General features: G+C 33.3%; 2 protein-coding genes across 2 annotated transcripts; both read right to left on the bottom strand.

Annotated features, from left to right (window-relative positions):
• Window positions 1-2230: 2230 nt before the first annotated feature.
• On the bottom strand, window positions 2231-4694 carry LOC120083803 (putative pectinesterase/pectinesterase inhibitor 24). Its single transcript, XM_039039682.2, has 2 exons — window positions 3630-4694; window positions 2231-3204 (listed from the first exon to the last, which is right to left on the bottom strand). Exons 1-2 carry the CDS (start codon window positions 4654-4656, stop codon window positions 2528-2530), a joined length of 1704 nt encoding a protein of 567 aa, XP_038895610.1. The 5' UTR covers window positions 4657-4694; the 3' UTR covers window positions 2231-2527.
• Window positions 4695-8058: 3364 nt separating this feature from the next.
• LOC120083334 (GTP binding protein) lies at window positions 8059-19306 on the bottom strand. Its single transcript, XM_039039051.2, has 12 exons — window positions 18966-19306; window positions 18368-18535; window positions 16066-16189; window positions 15618-15709; window positions 14908-15006; window positions 14600-14713; window positions 13674-13738; window positions 12083-12202; window positions 11180-11255; window positions 9097-9189; window positions 8801-8851; window positions 8059-8338 (listed from the first exon to the last, which is right to left on the bottom strand). The coding sequence occupies exons 1-12, from the start codon at window positions 19050-19052 to the stop codon at window positions 8240-8242; spliced, it is 1188 nt and encodes a 395-aa protein (XP_038894979.1). The 5' UTR covers window positions 19053-19306; the 3' UTR covers window positions 8059-8239.
• Between the last annotated feature and the right edge of the window lie 595 nt (window positions 19307-19901).

Below are 19901 nucleotides of genomic sequence, written 5' to 3' on the forward strand. Positions count from 1 at the left end.
TTTCATAAGTGTACCCATATAAAACATAATGGAAGAGTTTAAATGGATACATTTATGAAACTTCAAGGTTTAAATTGATACACTTGTGAAAGTTCAAGGTTTAAATTGATAAAATTATTAATTTGATGTTTAAATTGATATAACTCCCAAAATTCAGGGTATAAATTGATATTTACTCTATTTTTTCTATAAAGAAAAGAAATTATCAAATGTAAAAACAACTTCTAACAATATAAGTCAAAGTAAGAGCTTAACTCAACGGTAATTGACACGGTCTTACACCCTATTGGTAAGAGGTTCAATCCCTCTATTGAAAAAAAGCTTTTAACAATATAAACCATCAAATTATATCACAAATTTAGAAGAAATTACAGGGTAACAAAATCTTCATGCTTTAGAAAATGAAATGATGAACATCAAACTAAAAAAAAAAAAAGGAAAAAGAAAAGAAGAATCATGCCAAATTATTCTAGAATGTCAAGACATATAATAGCTTCCAAAAATAGCCATCAAAAGTTTTCATTAAAAAAGAGGTTTTGATTGACATTCAATTGAACACAAGGCATCATCCAACTGCATAATGAATGTTTTTCTCTCTCTCTTTTCCAATTTTTTACATAATTCTATTGGAAGAAGTCAACCCAAAATGTTTGATGATTTATTTTGAAAAAGTAGAAAAGTTATTGGCTCTAACTTCTGAGAAAAAAAAAAAAAAAATATATATATATATATATATATATATATATATAAAGCTTATATTATGAACAATTCAATTGAGATTCTCTTCTAGGAAAAGTGATGTTGGCTCAAACTACATTATATTTTCACCAATGAAAGTGCCTAATCATGCTTATGGAAAATTAAAACAATAATAATAACTATGTATTGAAATCTGAAATTTCTTTTAAGAATAACTTCAAAATATTTTGTGTTATATAAGTAATTTTGGATACAAAATAGGTTAAAAGATCAGAAAAGACCAACAAAAATAGGTCCGAAATAAAAGTGGGCTTGAGTTCAAATTAGTATAGGATCAACTCATTCTTAGATGAATCATGCTTAATGCTATCTCGTTTAATTAAGGTAAGGAAAAGCTAATATCTTAATCCTAATTGGAAAAGAAAAACTTTAGGCCTTTTATTTTATATCAAAGTGCAACGGGCTCTCCCTCCGCTCCTAGTCACTAAGTTGTGCTATTCAGTCCTCGGCTTGGGGACTATATATGGCGTAACTTGAAGTTAACTTCTTCTTCATTCTACAAGATTTTCTTCATCTATGACTTTGATACATTAGAGCCGTTTTTCTTTGTTTGGTAGGTTACTTCTTTTCCTAAATTAAAAATTTACGGTTGAAGCAAGTGAAGGTTAAAAGAGGTTTTCGTTGCCAAATTTTAGCATCAACAATTTATATTTTATTCCTAAGCAAAATTTCCAAATCTTTGACGTGTTTTAAACTACTTTTAAGACAATCATAAAAGTTTCAAAACCAATTTAATTAGTTAGTTTCTTTTTTCATAGTGTTGTTGGACAAACTTAAACGAGAGCCCACGTGAAGTAGCCTACCTTAAGGCCACTAGGTCTAATAGGAAAGGTTGTTAGGTCATTGCCTGTGATGGAGGCCGACTCGTAAGAAAAGAACTACCGAGCCATTAGAAACGCGATCAGGTCCTTTCGACCATGACTGTTGAAAGATAGGTTGACATATCATACTATTTTGACATGTATGTCAGATTGAAGATGTATATAAATAGAGGAACTAGCCCTACGATAAAGCTAACAAAAATTTCTATATACTACTTTGATCCAACATTGATTTAGGCATGGAGTTTTTGGGGGCTAGTATCACACCGGTGCAAGTTCTAACCTTGCAGGTTAGCTTAGGTGTACTCGATCGAGTTCAAAAGGGAAGCCACGTCACGTAGACACTCCTACGTGTGAGGAGTTATGAAGGTACATCAACAGAGTTTTTTTTTTTTTTTCAACTTTTGGAGGGATCAGTGAGAATTTCTTGCTAGAAAATTTTCAATGATATCATATTATTATTTCTTCCATTTGCAATCTTCAAACAGAGTTTACTTTCATGGTTTCATTTTAATATATTGATATTTCCATAGGTACTTTTGAAAATTCAACACATTTATGCCCAAATTAACTACATTGAATTCAATAGATTTCCTAACATTTAAACAAACAAAAGAAAAGCACCAAATGTCAACTGAAAAGATCAAGAATGAAAGGAAAAGAGACCCTAAAAGGGAAGTGAAGGCTCTATTACACTTAGATTTAACTCAAGAAACCTCATAGACATTCAAAGTCTCAAGCTCAACCCTAAAAGTGGACAGAACTTTCTTAGTATATGTTCTTATTACAAAACCAATCAATCAAATGGTTAAAAGGAAGTATAAAAAAACTGAACAATATGAAACAAAATAGAAAAAGAAACAACAAAGTTTGAAGACAAAAGCATTTAGTGGCATTTGTAGCAATGAGAGGAAAAAAAAACTCCATCAAGCTTTACCAAATCAAAATCAAATGCTAGCTTTGAAGGGAACTTGTGCCTTTGAGATCCAATCTTTACCATCAATGAAGGAAGAAACTGTGAACTTCTTTGCAGTTTTAATGTCAATGTTCTTCACACCCGTCCACTTAACTCTTTTAGCTGTGGAAGAACCAGGGCCATAGTTTTGAAACTCTGCATAGAATATGGTGTCTGGTGCTGATGTTCCAACCCAAGGCAACCAGCCACTTGGGTGAATCAAACTCCCCAAATTACTTTGCATAAACACGGTCGTTGAGTAGTTTTTCCACGGACGGCCGAGGTAAGTTTCTGTAGTTTTCAAGTTCTCGTATGGTTGGATCGACGAGTCTTGTATCGAAATGCCAGTGTTTTGATTAGGATCAAACCTGCCTTGAGCAGTGATTGTGTTCTTTTGGCCCAAAAGAGGCAACCTGGGTGCAATGGTGCAGTTTTGTAGGACTACTGCTGAGTTTCCAAAGATGAAATCGACCGTGCCGTAGACCTTGCATTCACGGTAGAATTGGCGGTTGGAGTGTGAGTAGAGAGTGTCTTGGTATGCATCCATTTGGCACCGGTAGAAGATCGATTGGTCGGATGTCGACATCAGAGCAACCGCTTGGTGTTTGTTCGGTCCAGCAGTGTTCCTGAATCCCATATCTATGGCAATGAACCCTTTTCCCTTTGCAGCTGCAACAGAAAAAAATGCATATGGAAATGAATTGTCAATTGTAAAAGCTTTGTAAAAAACGAAAGGGTGTTTAGACCTCAACTTGCCTTAGATGGGGTGAGCTGTTATATTTATAAGCCCTGAATCTCCTATTATTATAGTTGAAGTTCCCGAGTATTATAACCCACACTTGGCTATAGTAAAATTATTCTAAAATCTACATTACCTGCAGTGTTTACTTTTTTATAACTATCCTATCTCCTCATTTGTAATCCAGACAATAGTATGCACCCGAAATGCAGACTATTATAACTCATATTGAAATATTCTGCACCTCAAATACAGACTATTATAACCAACAAACTATAATAACCAACTTAAAGCTCCGAGCTCCAAATAGCTCCAAGTTATAAGATTAGAGGAGTCTGTTCTTTATTTTACTTACCAAATGTTGCAGTTGAAAATGTTGGTGTCCCATCTATGACATTAAGGCTGCCAGTTACTATGGTTGCAGTCATTCCATCACCAACAATTACCACATTCCATTTGTTCTTCACAACTTCAACATTCTCCTTGTAAGTTCCCTTCTTCACATAAATCACAGTTCTCTTCTTGCTCTTATTAGGAACAGCCTCGAGAGCTGCAGTGATTGTTTTGTACTTCCCCGAACTGTCTTTCGCTACGACAATGTCAGCCTGCTTCCTGATATCTCTCTGAGCCAGCTTTCGGAGTATCGGGCGTGCCCAATCTCCATTGCTTTGGTGATCTTCATAACTCATCAATCGTCGTAGACTTAAAGAATCCGTAAGCTTCGAAAAGAATGACACGATGGCGAGTCCATTACTAGTCAGTTCAGTGGAGTTCTTCAAGTAGTTTGCAATGAGGTTTGCCAAAGCCGGATCGACTTCGGTGAGACCGTCAATGCAAGTCTGTTGGTAAGTAGCAGCTGATGTTAGCCATGTTTTCAAATCATCCACAGCTTTCAACAATGTAATATCACTAGAAGACAATGAGATATTCAAATGATCCAATGCTAAGTCCAAAAGTTCATGACAATTTTTCAAAGCCAATATGGTCTTATTGTCAGTTGAATTGGTAATAGCATGATAAAAAATGTAATCAGCAACTCGCGACAATTCACCGAGCGCCAATTGAACCGAAAGCTTGGATATCTGACTGGGGTCGAGGTGGCTCGAGTTAGCTAAAGGGCCAAAAGCATTTTGACATGTAACAGGATACAATGTCACATCACAAACTGCTTTGATTGAAGTTGAAAGAGCACCACTTTGATTGTTACTGTCATCATTGTTATTGGAAGCATTTCTAGTACCAAACACGACAGCAACAACAACACCAACAAGAACAACAGAGGACAAAACAATGACAGCAATCCTCTTCCGAGTCCTCCGGCTAGCGTCGAGCCTCAATTGGTCGGTTTCGTCGACCTTACCGTAAGGTCGAAGCAAAGACATGTTGATGTTAATTCCTCAAACTTGTTGTATGGGAAGAATGTTTTTGCTGAGATGGGAAAAAGTGTGGATTTTTTAGTGTAATATATAGAGAGAAAATTTGAGTTTATAATTTGATTGCTTTGACGTGCAAAGCACTAGAGAGTGTTAATTTTGATTACTGATTCTTTCATTTCATTTTATTATTATTTTAAAAAAATTGTTATTTATTTAATTGTTTTGTTTTTAGTTTAAAGTTCATACACGGTTTGAGGACTGCATCTCACGTTTCAGCATGATATCAATGCAACTAATAATTTGTTTATTTTTTTTCCTTTATCTCATAATTGGAATGCATATAAATAAAATCACAGAGAAATTTTCACGGATATAAAATATATCAAATTATTTACAAACATATAAAATATATATATATATATATATATATCGATGTCTATCAACGTTTATCAATTTCTATTACTGAAAGATACATCTTTCAGGCTCTATTAAAGAAGATTAAAATTTTGTTATTTTGTTTAAAAAAATTTCTTTATTTTTCTATTTAAAAAAATTCTCCTAAAATCTTCTTCTTTGTTGTCTTTCTCTACAGCTAAATTTCTTTTAGCTTTTTTATTCATTTTGTTAGAGAGAAATAAGATTATGAACATTTGCTTTGCAGAAAAGAAAACAAAAACTCTGACCCTGTCATTGACTTCTTGTTTTCTGGCAATGTGCTAGTTTCCATCAATAAGGAAAAATTAGTATTAAAATATCAAAAGAAGAAAATGTTTATAATTTTTTTTTTCCTTTTTTCTTTTTGGTTAAATTACAAGTTTAATTCTCCAACTATGAGATTTGTCTATTTAGTTCCTTAACTTTCAAAGTGTTTAAAATGAAACTTTGAAACCTGTTTCAAAGTGGTTTTTGGTTGTTTTCTTTTTCCGAAAATTATTGTGCTTGTTTTATTGCGACATCCTTATTCTAGTTTTTACTTTTGTTACTAAATATTTAGGACTTGTTTTGTTGGTAATCTGAAATATGTTTTGTGTTTTCAGATTAACTAAATTTTGTAAATATGTGTTTGACAGACAATCTGAATTCTATTTTTGAAAATTGTTTTTGGATTCTGTGATCAGAAAATTACAAATTTTGAAAACTATATTTTTATATTTTCATTGCATCCAAATTTTGAATTTTAAATTTTAAAGTGCAAAATTATAATAAATAAAGATAAAACTTTTGGAAATATAGTATGTCATGTTCTAAATTTAATCCATTAAAAAATCAAAATATGTATCGTACAATGTATTATAACTTATATAATATTATAAAATAATAATAATTTGATTTTTTTAACATAAAACAAGTTCAAAAATAAATTAATAATAGTTTATTGTCAACTAATATTTAATGAGTAACTAAAACTAGTTTTATGATTTATAAATTAAGTATCAAACAAATTTTAAACAATTGTTTAAGTTAGAATCCAGTTTCTAAATCTGATATCAAATACATATATGAAAACATGAAATATAACTCTGTTTCTATTAAATCCATTGTTTTTAAATTTCTGTTTTCAGATTCCCTACTAAACAAGTCCTTAAATTTTTAGTCAAATTTTTAAAACAAAAAACAAGTTTTCAAAAAGTTTTTTTTTTAGTTTTCAAAACTCGACTTATTATACTACTAAAAAGTAAATAACAAAATAAAAAACCAATAGATGCAAGAAGTGTTTACAAATATTAAATGGTTCGACCTAAACTATCAATTTTGTGTGTAGTAGATTCGTGAATTTGAAAAAAAAGATCAATAAGCTCTTGGATTAGTTTTATAATTTTAAAAATTCATGAATCAAATAGATACAAATTTCAAAGTCTAGAGATTAGATTTGTAATTTTTCTTTCCTTTTAAATAAATGAAGAAGGAACTTGAACTAAAGTTATGACTCAGGAAGGTAGGCATTATACAACACATACTACTTTGCAATTTGATGTACTGAAAATATTAAACCAAAAGTACAGGTCAACCTAAAGGTTATTTTTCAAAATTTCATCACTTTATAAGGCCGTCAATACAGTGCATATATATTATTTGTTTTGTTGGGATGGTGGGGATCACGAAAATATACAAAAATTGATCAATCATATGGAAGATATATTAATTTATTATAGCAAATTGGTGATTAATGGATTTTAAGTTCATAATTGTAAATTAACATTCTTAATATGTTACGTATAACCATTATTATTTTTTAGACAATCTTAGTAGTTTGAACTTTCGTGTTAGAATAACTTCTATATTGCAGTTTGCTGGTTTTCTTAAATAGTAATTAAAAGAAGAGAATAAATTAGATTAACATGATATATTTAAAGGGGGAAAAGAAAATCAATTTCAATTTTCAACACTAAATTTAAATGTGTTGTACTTTTAACCATCAATTTAAATGCACAAATTAACTATTGAATAAATTTACCACAATTTTTAAATGTCAACAAACAAAAAAAATACTTTGTTCTAAACAAAAAAAATACTTTGTTCTAGTATTGTTTTTCTATAAAATTTTATCGATTTTGTACTATGAAACATTTTATAATTAATTCAATGCATATTGAAACAAAACCTTTTTCGAGGGTCAAAGACTAAATTCTAGGATTAACATCGCAATACTTGTTCAAGTTTGAATTGTAATTTGATAAAATTAAAAATTTAAGATTAATATTGATACAAACAAGTTATTTTTATCGTGATTATATAATGAATTGAAATGGGAAGAGAACTAAACTAAGCAAATTTGAGAGAGGACAAAATTTAGAACCGCCCTTTCAATAAAATCTTATTGAAAGCACATCCATATAAAAAAAACCTTAAAAGTCAACCGTGATTTTTCCAATTAACTTGAAATAAGGGTTAAAAGAGTTAGAAGGATACAAATTTAGGCATATGGAATAAGAAGATTGTAGAAGTTTTTTTTTTTTTTTTTTTAATCCTCTTGAAGTTTAAAATGTTGAATGGTACAAAATGTTGATGAAAATATCAATAAAATGACGTCAAATGAATATTTCTGAAAAAAAAATTTTAAAAAAACATTTAAAATAATAACAAACAATTTACACATTTTAAACAAGTTAAACCCATGATTTCATAGAAACATCAACAAAAATGTCAAAATGTCAATGAAAATTTAATACCATGAGCACAAAATTTGAGATGTCCGAGCCACAACATTTTCTCGAGTCGGATCAATTCCGACAAGGAAGCTGCCACCATCGACTTGTTCTAAACATATGATTTTATTCAGATGGGAAAGTTAAAAGATTACGAAGAGAACCAAAATTAAGAGATGACTAAAAGGGCCATAGTCTTGTCTGCATACTGCTAAAGGATAAATGTGAAGAACAAAAATATCAAGCAGGTTTCTCTCTCTAATTTGAACTCAGAAATAGAAGAATTTCTTTATATTAAAGACCAACTCAATACAGGCTCTAAGTCCAAAATTCAGGGTTGATTTAATAAGACATTATCATAACCAAAAAAGAAAGGCAGGGAAGAACTCGAGAAATCTAATAAATTAAGAGTACAGAGGATCGATATTACGTTATATGGGGACTCATTTTTTGCCACCGCCTGAAACATTAAATTTGAAGAATATGATATCTCCATCTTGGACCACGTAAGTTTTTCCTTCTTGTTTGTATTTTCCAGCAGCCTGTAAAATGACGGGAGGGAGGTAAAATAGATACAGTCTTCCATACTCCAGATAAAATAAGGATAAATATGATAGACATGTCATTGTGTCATTACTCAGTTCGGGTTCGGGTTGGAACTTATTTTGATTAGAGATTGAGTTCTAATACAAAATGCAATCCCCTTGAAGTTGTGTAAAAATATTCAACCCAACCATAGCTCACTGATTAAAGTTACCCCTGGACCGAAAGCTCAAAGTTTGAATTCCTCACCTCTATATTTTGTTGAACTTTGAACTCGAAAAAAAAAATGATAAAGTTGCTTTTTGTAAGTTGTTAAATATGGAGAGAAATTGATTGATGATTAATTATGGTATATCATATATATTTTTATCATTTGTCGGAAACCCGTTTAAAATTCAGGCTTCAAATCCAAATTCTAGTTTCTAATACAGCAAGAATCAAGATTGAATATACATATGTACCTTGACTGCCGTCTCACTGCCAAGTTCCTTGAGATCCTCAAATTTCATGACCTAAAACCAACATAAAAATTAGGATAATATCCTACAAAAATTTCAAAGTTACAAAATAAAAAAAAAAAATCAAATATAAAAAAGATATCAAAAGAAGAAATAAAAAACCAACAAAGGCATGAAAAAGGTCAAAAAGCCCAATCGATCTAACAATCACACGGCCAAAACTTGAGGGCTCTGTTTACTGACAGTTGAATTTACGATTATGTTTAAATACAACATAAGCAACAAAGGCTCAGAATAACCTCGGCACAAATGAACCCTCTCTCAAAATCCGTATGAATTGTCCCTGCAGCTTGAGGAGCCTTTGTCTGTCGCCTAATTTGCCAGCATTTCACCTGCAAAGGTACATATATTCAGGATTAGATCAAGCTAAAAGTTATGACAGCAATAAATAGGAGACTTAGATAGCAAACAATCACAATTTGCCACATTTGCAGCAATCAAAGGAGACGAACAGAAGGTATTCTACATGAAAAGATAGAAGAAATCTCATAAACAGTAAACAACCATTAATGGGGGATGGGGGGAACCTGCGAGGTGATAACTAAATCAAGACAATTAGCCAAGTGTTGTATACTATGACAAAAGAATCAAGTAATTGGGAGAAGTAATTCAATCAAATTAAATAAAACCAAACAAAATTAGTCAAATTAGGTTGACGTTGTTAATAGTGATTAAAATTTTATTATCATTATTATTATTATTATTATTTTGGGTAATTAGGACGGTGAGTAAACTATTTAAAAGGAAGGGGTGAGACTTGAAAACAAGTACGAAAAACATAGAACCAATCATTTCAGTAGTTAAACATAGAAAACAAGTACGAAAAACTGAGCCAATCGGATTAATTCAATTAGAATTTAAAGTCTTTTGGTTTGGTTATCTAGTTCATTGTGTAAAGAACCAATCATTTCAGTAGTTAAATTTCCAGAACTGACAGAATCTATCTAGTTTTCACCCCTAAGATTTGGTCAAACCTGGTTATGAACTTGGAAACTCATCTGAAAGGCATGGGAGAAAAGTACATCATGAAACTTTGATGTATATGTCATAGCTCATGGCCATTACTACCGTCTACTTTGGGATGAGAGAGGACATCATAAAATAAATACTTTGGCTTAAATATCATTATTACTCATTACAACCATCCTCTACTTGAACAGAATTATTATTATTGTTATTGTTATTATAGAAACCATGCTTTCATTGAGAATAAGGGTACAAAATTGGAGAATACAAAAAAACAATGCCCAAAACGGCACCTGAACATCTAACAAGATAAAGAAAATGGCTCCAATATAATAAGACTCTGAGGATAATTACAAAAGTCCTTTGAAACAAATGTCTAAAGAGAGGCATTAAACTCGGTAAGGGGCACACCTCTTTCAATGACCTCTCATTCCTGTACCCTAAAATTTCTCTCATTCCTTCGTAAAATGGCAAAAACCAGCCAGCCAAATGGTACAACACCCTTATTTCAGAAGCCAGATAGAATAAGACGTCCATCATAAAATGAGAACCATATTATCATAAGACACAGACCCAATGTCTCCGAAAAGAAGTCCTAAATCAATAGTGCAAACTTGCATCTAAATCCTCAAGTGGCTCCCTATAAAGAATAGACCACTACAGCCCAAGGTTAAAGGAAAAGTGTCTTTGAACGCAGTCCATAGGGTTGACTCTCCCGTGTAAAGCCAGACAAGCAAAGAACTTAATCTTCTTTGGTGATTTTTATCTTCCATGACAAGGAAAATATAGGGTTTCTAGGAGTGTTATGTGTACCCAGGAGAGAAGGTAAAAATGACAAGAAAGCTCTTTAGAGGGATTGGGTGACCAAAAACGAGTATCTCCATTGCCCCAGTGGCGAGCAGAGATGGACCTCTCCAAAAGAGTGACTAGAGCCAACACGTCGAAAGCTTCCCCATCTGACGAGGGGGCGTAAAAATGGAAATTGAGCAAATAAGAATTACCCAAATAAGAAATTATTGAAGATACGGGGGTAGACCTCAGTGAGGAAAGCTGACCCAAAGCTTGAATTTAACCCTGTTCAACACCAGAGATAAATAATTTCCATAATTTGGATAACTACAAGTCTACAAGATTATCATCCTCAGCAGAGAGAAGGCATGCTTCTTTAGTGTTGTATTCCTAAGTCCTAGGGCTCTAATCTCATTCATATATATAGAACCAAAGAAAACATCGATACTCACTACTTCAACCATCAAAGGCAAGAAATGGTAATAATGTTTGTAATATTAGAATAACTTTTAATTTATACAAGCATAAAGCATATGTACATGTAAATAATTATGATAAATATTTTACCTCATCAGGTCCAGCAGTGAAGAAGTATATGAGATTGATCGCGGAGAACCCAGTCTTTATGATCTTGGGAAGGGCACTGCAACAATGTTAATCATGTTCAGTGCTGCATCAAATCATTATTATACAATGTGAAGCTTCAAAATCATTGTGAAAGTAACACTGTTTAGTCTTACAGTTGGGCAGGTTTTCTTTCCCCTTCCTCAATCATATTCTTGTTAGCATAGATATTCACATTGTATGCCAACAGAATACGTATGTGGGTAAGCAATTTATTTAATTAGAGTAGATGGGTTTGTTTGAAAATAAAAAATCACTGTAGCGTGAACTAGAACTCGTAGTACTTTTCCATACACGTCAATCAAGTACAATATTGTATTCACTTAGAAGATAGTGGATTCTCTTGCTACATTTAAATTGGGCAAGGGCACTTGGATTTCTTTTTGGAAGGATAATTGGGCTTGTGCATCTTTTAAGGACCTATTTTCCACATTTTTTCTCTCTTTCTCCATCTCCTAGTGTGTCTGTGGCAAAAGTAAGGGATTCTTTCACTTTATGAAGGAACATTGCATTTAGACAGCCGATCACTGACTTTGTTTTTCTTATGAGTACTATTTCATCTCTTAAAGTTGCCCCTTCAACACATTCAAGGAAGGTCTTTGGAACCCTCAGGGCTGTTTACACTAATATCTTTGACAAGAAAGTTAGCTTCTTCCACGCCCTTACAAAATGATTCATTGTGGTGCGGATAATATGGAGGACTGAGAGTCCTAAGAAGATCAACATACTAAAATCATTATTTGATGCCATGTTCGTAATTAGTACTAAATTATTTTATTCCCAAACCCCCCCCCCCCCCCCCAACCAAAAGTCCTTAGCACTACAAAGCCAAGACTGGAAACTCGCCTTTGAATCTTGTTCTCTTCACAATACTTTTCTACTTCAGCTGGCGATGACATATCTGCAAGATTTCTTTCTAACACGCCACTGAAAGGAATGATTGTTTCACCACCATGTTCCTGCACCCTGTTATTAGGAAAGGGTTATTTTATTTGTAACAAGCAAATTCCAGATGAACTTGAAGAGAATTAAAATGCAAGTCCAAGTAGCATCATACTGGGAGGAAAGCAGAGAGAAGGAATCAAATGGACATTTTCATTGGAAAAAAATGGACATTAACATAAAACACATTGCTTTCTGCGTGCAGTTCAATCTATAAATAGCACTTTTCTTAATAAATAAATAGCACATGTATTAGACAATGAGAAATTAATTCAAATACGTAGACTTTTAAATGGAGAGGGATAAAAAAACAAAACTTCTAGTTATAAAATATCAAAGGAAATGATAAGCATAATATTGGGTAAGTGAGCCAAGACAGTGTATATTAAATTTGTTCTATTGGAAAGAAGAAACCAAACTATGATTATATGATGATTATATGATCTACAGGGAAAACTAAGTGAATAATAAATACCACCGATAGAATAGCAAGCATAAAACTGCATAAAACTGCGGGATCAATAAAATCTAACATTGAGCATGTTAAAACAAAATCAAGAGCAATATTTTTCTAATTTGTTAGCAACTATCAGGAAGTAACGTGTGCAGACACTGCACATTATTAACAAAAAAAAACAAGCAAATTCCACGAAAGTCATAAAGGGAAAACTACCTTTTTGTCCATGAGGTTTGAGTAATAGGTCTGTCTATTTAGTCCATAGATTTCAAAATCTTACACCTCCATCCCTAAAATCTAGGAAACAGTTTATTGTAGCCTTCACCTGAAGCAACTTAACAGAAAATGGCATGACATATCTTATAATAAAATAGATGATTTGACTATTGAAAAAAAAAAAAAAAAGAAAGAAAGAAAGAAGAATCCTCTATCTTCTCTCTTCCTTGCACCCCCACCTCCCCACCCTTCAGCTCTCTCATCTCCGATGAGCACTGTTTAACGATGGTGAGACTCATGACCCCACCTTCACAAATCCCCTTCTCCCTCACCTTTTTCCCTCTCCTCAAACCCTCTCCGTCTCTCACTTTCGGCCCTTAAGTTCTTTTTCTTTTTCTTTTTCTCTTTTTTTTTTGAGCAATGAAGCTCATCCCTTCAATGTCGGAAGCTCCAATGGGCAAAGACATCATGCCTTTCTTACATCTTCTTCTGTGCTTCTTCAATGTTTCAATCTTCCCCTGTTTCACTTACCCCCGACAAAGATCTTTCTCTTCCCCACCTGGGTTTTAGTTTATTGCTTGTTTTCCATTTCCTTTTGGGCTTTCCTTTTCTTTTCCCCTTTCAACATTCCCCTCTTTCCATGTATAAGATTTTGAAACTGAAGACTAAACAGGCCATTAGACCTACTACTCAAACCTCAAAAACCAATTAGGTGATTGTTTCTTTAATAAATTAATCTGACGGTACATACATTTGCATGCACATGAACAAGGCGGTAGTAGGAAATGAGAAAAGATATACAGCAAAATATAGATTATGTACCAGGCATGAATCTTTGGGAGAAATTTATTCTTTTTTCTTTGGTAATCTTTCTCCGTCATGTTAACCTACAAAATGTAAATATGAGCACAATCAAAATATCATTCAGGTCATAAAAGCATTTTAGAAGAAATTATAGGAGTAGAAAACAGATCGTCCATAGCTTTATCAATAAGTATTGCTGCATACGGCTACTGAATAATCAATGAGGGAAAAAAAAACCAATTACTTCCACAGCACCATAATTGACTTCAAATGTCAAAATCCAGCATCTATCTAATTCCAATCTTATAGGTTTACATGGTTCAACCTCTGAGACAACAATAAAACTTGATATGGCAGAAAGGACTTAGAATTGTCTTTGTATCATGCAGTTGGGTTTGAAGGCATAGATTTATTTTATTGGAATTTCTATGATCTGCTAAAAGATTTTGTATTCTATTTGGGAGGAGGCCAAGTGCTTCACTCTAACAACCTAGGTTTCAGGATTGAGAGATCTTGGGAGGAGGCCCACACTAAAGGCTACTCGGTCATCTTGGCTAAGGCCTCTTTCCTCCTCCACAGCATCCAGCCTTTCAATGACCTTAGCATCGCTAGTCTCTTGAGTTTAATTAATGTTACCAAGAGTGATAGTTGATCGAAGTTTAAATAGTCCTTGAGGTCCTTCAGTTTCTGAATAAAAGAAAAAGAGCAATCTACTTCTACAAAACACATACTTTAAAATTTTGGATATTCAATTGAAGAATAAATAATAAAAGACATCATAACAAAACTAAGACACGGAATTTGGGAAAACATTCATATTTTAATCAATATAACAGATTAGAATTGAAAATGATATGATTATCTAGTAAAAGTATAAAGATGACAAAGAACCAATAAGTATATGTTATAATAACAGAGATACTTGTTAACGTGATAAGACTTACCAAGTAAACAACAGGCTTGGCCGTGAGCAACTGAAAAGTATTGAGAATCTCAACATCAGCAGCTTTCCAATCACCTAAACGAACATCTTTGCCTTCTTCAAGTGATGCCTTGACCTGAAAACGTAATTACATTTATCAATTTAGCTTCTTGAGCATTAATAATATTGTTTTTGTTCATCAATTTCAATTAACCTTCAATTAGTGACTATGGTAATATTAAAGAGTACAAAAAAGTACATTGGACCAGAACGTAGATGAAGAGAAAGCACATCAAAAGAATAACAGAATTCCAAATATGTAAACCACACCTTTTGGCAACATTCAAGTTCAATCTTCAACTGCTTGTCGTTGCTTCTCTTCATGCTCTTCTCAAGATCCTCAATTTTATTTTTAATAAATTCAATATCCTGGGTGTGGCACAAGTTTTTAATGAATAAGACATTTTCAGAGGTGCTATCAGGAGGAGAAATGACAATAACATTTAAAAAAAATAAAAATTAGGGAGAAAGCATGTTTTTTCAACTAAAATGTCCAAGCCATAAAGCACCTAAGATACCCAGCAATGTTTGCATGTCTAAAGTTCAAGAAAGTAAGATGAACCGCTCCCCTCTCCCTCCTACTAAAAAAGACTATATATATTTATATATATATATATATTGCAAACAGTACAAGAAACAATTAACTTTATTATTTTATAGAATATCAGGCACTGTAAATTTGTATAACTGGTATTTAGAGGAGGCAACGTAATTCAAGTATCTTCTACTTAATGTTAGGGGATGTCAAACATTAGATCCGTGGTACATGTAAATTGTAATGTCATCCATGCTACTAGGTGATGGCATGATAGAAGAGGGACCTTAGATTTCGTTTTACTTCTTAAAACAAATAAAATATCTCATTTTTGAGAGTGCAAAGCATTTCCTGTTCTCAACTTGACAGTAAATTATAAAAATTAAATTATTCAAAACCGACATTCAAATTTAGAAGACAACCAAAATTGCAAAATAAGGCAAACCTTCAAACGTAGTTCTTCGCTGATAACCTCTAAATCCCTAACAGGATCCACTGTATCGTCAACATGGATAATATCTGCATCCTCAAATGCACCTAGAAAGAAAAGAAAAGGTTTAATGCTTGCTGTGCATGAAATCAAACTGTCATCATCTAGAATGTTATTTTTTATAAGAAACAAATTTTATTGGTGTATCCTCATCGAGAATGTTAAATCAGTTATTAATGCAATCTGCTGAAAACAAGCAACAAAACTTCAAAGTACAGGGCACAGTTGATGTGGACATCTTACCCTAGAATGTTTTTCTAAAAGAAATAAATTTATTGATGTATCCTCATCTAGAATGATTAATGTAAAATCAGTTATAAATGAAATCAGTTATAAATGCAATCAGTTGAAAACAAGCAACAAAACTTCAAAGTATAGGGCATGGTTGATGTGGACATCTTACGTAAAACATGGAAAATGCCATCAACAGCACGGATGTGCGATAAGAAACTATTGCCCAACCCCTGTCCTTCATGAGCTCCTCGAACCAGCCCAGCAATGTCATGGATTTCTAGAAATGCCGAAACCTATACATTAAGATTACTTCAGAATGATGTAACACAAAAACCTAAATTGAATTTGATATTGTACAAAGTAACATAGTACTATTGCTAAATAAAAATGTAAAAGAATTTTGTTCGTATGATAAATTCTAAAAAGCAAATTCTCCAGAATCCCTTTCAAAGTACCAGAGCAAAGGGTTGAGAAATTCCAACTCAGAAAGAAACCCACAAAAGTACCTCCACCTTTGATTAGGGCTTTTCAGAAGTGCGACTTATTTTGAGTCCTTTTAACAACCTCAACAAAACCTCCTCTAGCTTCATTGATAGCTTTGAAAGAATCCCAATTCCATAAATCCAAATGTCAATTGAATTTGAATACCACTAGGCATCCAACCACCATAAGGGGGATAAACATGGTTTCTTTACAAAGAGTAACATCTAATTTTTCATAAGAAAAACAAATCATTGACAGTAATCCAATTTTTATTTATGAAGAGTAACCAAATGTAAATGAGATCACCCACAGCAAGGCTCCATCCAATTTGCAAGGGTTAAGTGATCATTTAGGCCAATGAAATCATGCCAACAATTTTCAACGTCATTTTTTTATGAGATGCAAAGGAATTCATTCAAAAAGGGCAAGAAGCCACAAAAGAACAACCTAAGTGCCAAGGGGACAAGACAACCCCTTCCTCAAAGGAAGGATTACAAAAAGACTTTCCAGTCTAAATTGATGGTACCAAAATGATGTGGTTACAAAACAACCTGTATCACAAAAAGAGGACAAAGAACAAGAATTATCAGAGAAAACCCACACATTTCTTTCCTTCCAAATGAGCCGTGAAATAGTTCTCACAACATTCTTCCAAAGAACCCTAGACTTATCTTTCACAAACCCACCAGCAAGAGCTTCATGCAACCACAAGCTCATGGACTTAGGAAAACACCCTTGCTGTCCAAACAACTGTCTAAACTGATTCCGCACATTTTCAGCAAAGCATAATGGAGTAACAAATGGCTGATCGATTCTTCACTACTGCAGCACATAACAAACATATTCAGGGAAAAAGTCAAGCTAGCGAATCTTCTTTGAACCATAGCAAAGGTGTTGATACTATTTAGAGCAACTTGGGAATACAGGGCTCCAGCAGCAAGGCTAATCTTCATCATTCATCCAACTCCTATCAAAGAGGTTTCTTCTAAGCCCCAAGTCCCGACCATTTCCATTCCACACATTTTGAACAGTATTAGACTTGGCATTTGAGATTCTGTAAATGTTGAGGAAAGGGATTCCGAATCGATCGAATCCTTCATGATCGAGCAGAATAAAGAAGGATTTTCAACATCATAGTTGAAGCATTTGCATGTAATAATTTTAACAACATCCAAATTGATCGCCTCCTCCAAGGTCAACCAGAATAAACAAGAATGGCAGGTTTTCATTGAAGTTATTCATCATGCCTAGGAAACTTATCCAACCCCTTTTTCCACCTTTAAAAGACCATATAACAACATTTTCTTCCCTGTCCATGGACTTCATAGATTCAATAATGAATCCAATGTATTTATCACGTTTTTCAACCCAAAGATATACCGTAAAGGCTGAAACACGCTTCTTTGAGAAGAACTATCATTCTTAGGGGTAAGAGGATAGTTTGAAAACAACAATAGAGCTATGAGAGAGATGAAAATGGATAGGGCAAATCATTCAATGCTCCTAAATATCATCAACCGTCAAACACCTATGCCTTCCTCCGGGGCTTGCAGACCTCTTACTATGATAGTGAATCTTCCTGTGCATGGGGTTTGTACTTTAGCACAAGATTCCAATTTCATGTTTTATGAACTTCTGTCAAAACTTTGACACCGCAACGAAATCTTATCACGTGAAACTCCTAGTTATAACTGTCATAGAAGATTATTCTTTCACAAAAAATAATTGATCAAATTGATCAAACAAAAATAATCAAGCGGATGGAACGGTGCATTAAATAACAAACTTATATGACAATATTATTGATGGTTTAGATATTGTGCAATTATTTTACTGCTTTAGAGCTCAACATGCATATGGAAGTCTAGTATTGCACAGAACATTACTTACTAGCACTTGGATCTCTACAAATTCTCGATTCTACTAGACGTAACTAAAATAAAGAACAACTTTCCATCTCTGACTTAAAATGGAAACAGTAAACAAACCTCGCTTTTAGGTTTGTATAAGTTGCAGAGCCATTCAAACCGATCATCAGGCACATTTACTCTGGCTTCATTAGGTTCAATAGTGCAAAAAGGGAAATTTTCAGCAGGTATGGACAGCTTTGTGAGTGTGTTGAAAAGAGTAGATTTGCCAACATTAGGCAATCCAACCTGAAATCTCAAACAAATACCAATCACAAAACTGAAAAGATGAATAATCAGTAGTTAACAACAATAATAGCCTTTCAGAAAAAGTGCAGAGAGTATCAAAAGCCAGGTCCATCCAGAGTTTTAAAAGCAGAAGAAGATGCATAACTTCCAAACATACGCTAAACCAATCAAAAGCTAAGTTAATGAATAAATAAAGACTAATAAGAAACAAACTCAATCAACTTCGTAAACTAGAAAACTATAAACCGCGTAGTCTCATAACAGAACATCATAATGAGCACTCGCATCCTGGATTAATATTCGGGATAAATAAACAGTTCAATGAAATTTCATTCTTAGCCATTCCAAGCAATCAATCAATGCATGACTGGGAATCCACTATAATCCAGATAATTAAAAGAGAAACAAAATGATCGAAGCAAGAACATACAATTCCAATCTTGAGATGTGAAGAAAAACGGCCAAGAATAGGTCGTTCAACTGGAGCTTCCTTGGATTTCGAAGCTTTGGGAGGCATTGCCGATACTGAGTGGAAAAGAAATGGGTGTACCGGCTAGCTGCTGAGCTTTGGTGCCGGATTCAGAGAGCGAAGTGAGCAGCCGAGGAGGAGGGCTTTGTTGTCCCTTATGCCATCCACGAAGCCCAACCCAACTGTTTAAACCCTAGCAAATTCACTCGCGTTTGACAAACGCAGCCCCACTTTACGATGTAATTTCAGTAGAACTTGATTTTTCCTTCTTTTTCTTTTTCTTTTTCTTTTTCTTTTTCTTTTTTAATAATAAAGTAAAGACACGTTTTATTACAGATTACCTTAATTTCACGATGATAATGTTGTTGGTCCTCATTTTTGTAAATAATGGAGATAACCGTCTACATTGTTAGATAGGGGTAGCACTAAAACGTGTCAATTTTCTATATTGCCCTATTCACCTTAGTGAGTGTAAAATTTTGATAATCGTGTTTGAAAATAATTTTAAAATTATTAAAATCACTTTTGTTATTTTTAAATTCTCTACGAAAATACTTTTCATTGTACAAAATCAATTTGTTGAATAAGAAATTTCGACTAATCACGAGTTGTCACATCATTATAATGAAAGTCCAACCCCATTGTAGAAATTATAAATTGGATTGATCGAGTAATTAAAGTCGTTCGGCCTAACCCAATTCAAATCAATTTTGAGCCAAATTAAAGTTTGGGCTCAAACCCAATATTTGTGCCAAAAGCAACTGGGTCTAAGCTTATATAAGGCCCATGGAAATCCTCTATAAATAGAGAGGTTTTTTCCCTTCATTTAAAGGAGGTTGGAAGAACTGAAAGCTAAAATTCTGAAGACCGAAATTTCAAAGCTCCAAATTGGAAGAA

This window comes from Benincasa hispida, chromosome 8, assembly GCF_027475165.1.
Source record: "Benincasa hispida cultivar pf3 chromosome 8, pf3_genome.v1.1, whole genome shotgun sequence".
In the NCBI taxonomy this organism is placed as follows: domain Eukaryota; kingdom Viridiplantae; phylum Streptophyta; class Magnoliopsida; order Cucurbitales; family Cucurbitaceae; genus Benincasa; species Benincasa hispida.

What these genes read in the sequence shown, in the direction of transcription:
- LOC120083803 (XM_039039682.2), bottom strand. Translation starts at nt 4,656, where the DNA reads ATGTCTTTGCTTCGACCTTACGGTAAGGTCGACGAAACCGACCAATTG. An exon ending in ATTTTCAACTGCAACATTTG is followed by an intron (nt 3,205 to 3,629) that starts GTAAGTAAAATA and finishes TTTCTGTTGCAG; the next exon opens with CTGCAAAGGGAAAAGGGTTC.
- LOC120083334 (XM_039039051.2), bottom strand. Translation starts at nt 19,052, where the DNA reads ATGCCTCCCAAAGCTTCGAAATCCAAGGAAGCTCCAGTTGAACGACCT. An exon ending in TATACAAACCTAAAAGCGAG is followed by an intron (nt 16,190 to 18,367) that starts GTTTGTTTACTG and finishes CTTAATGTATAG; the next exon opens with GTTTCGGCATTTCTAGAAAT. An exon ending in GCAGTGAGACGGCAGTCAAG is followed by an intron (nt 8,339 to 8,800) that starts GTACATATGTAT and finishes GTCATTTTACAG; the next exon opens with GCTGCTGGAAAATACAAACA.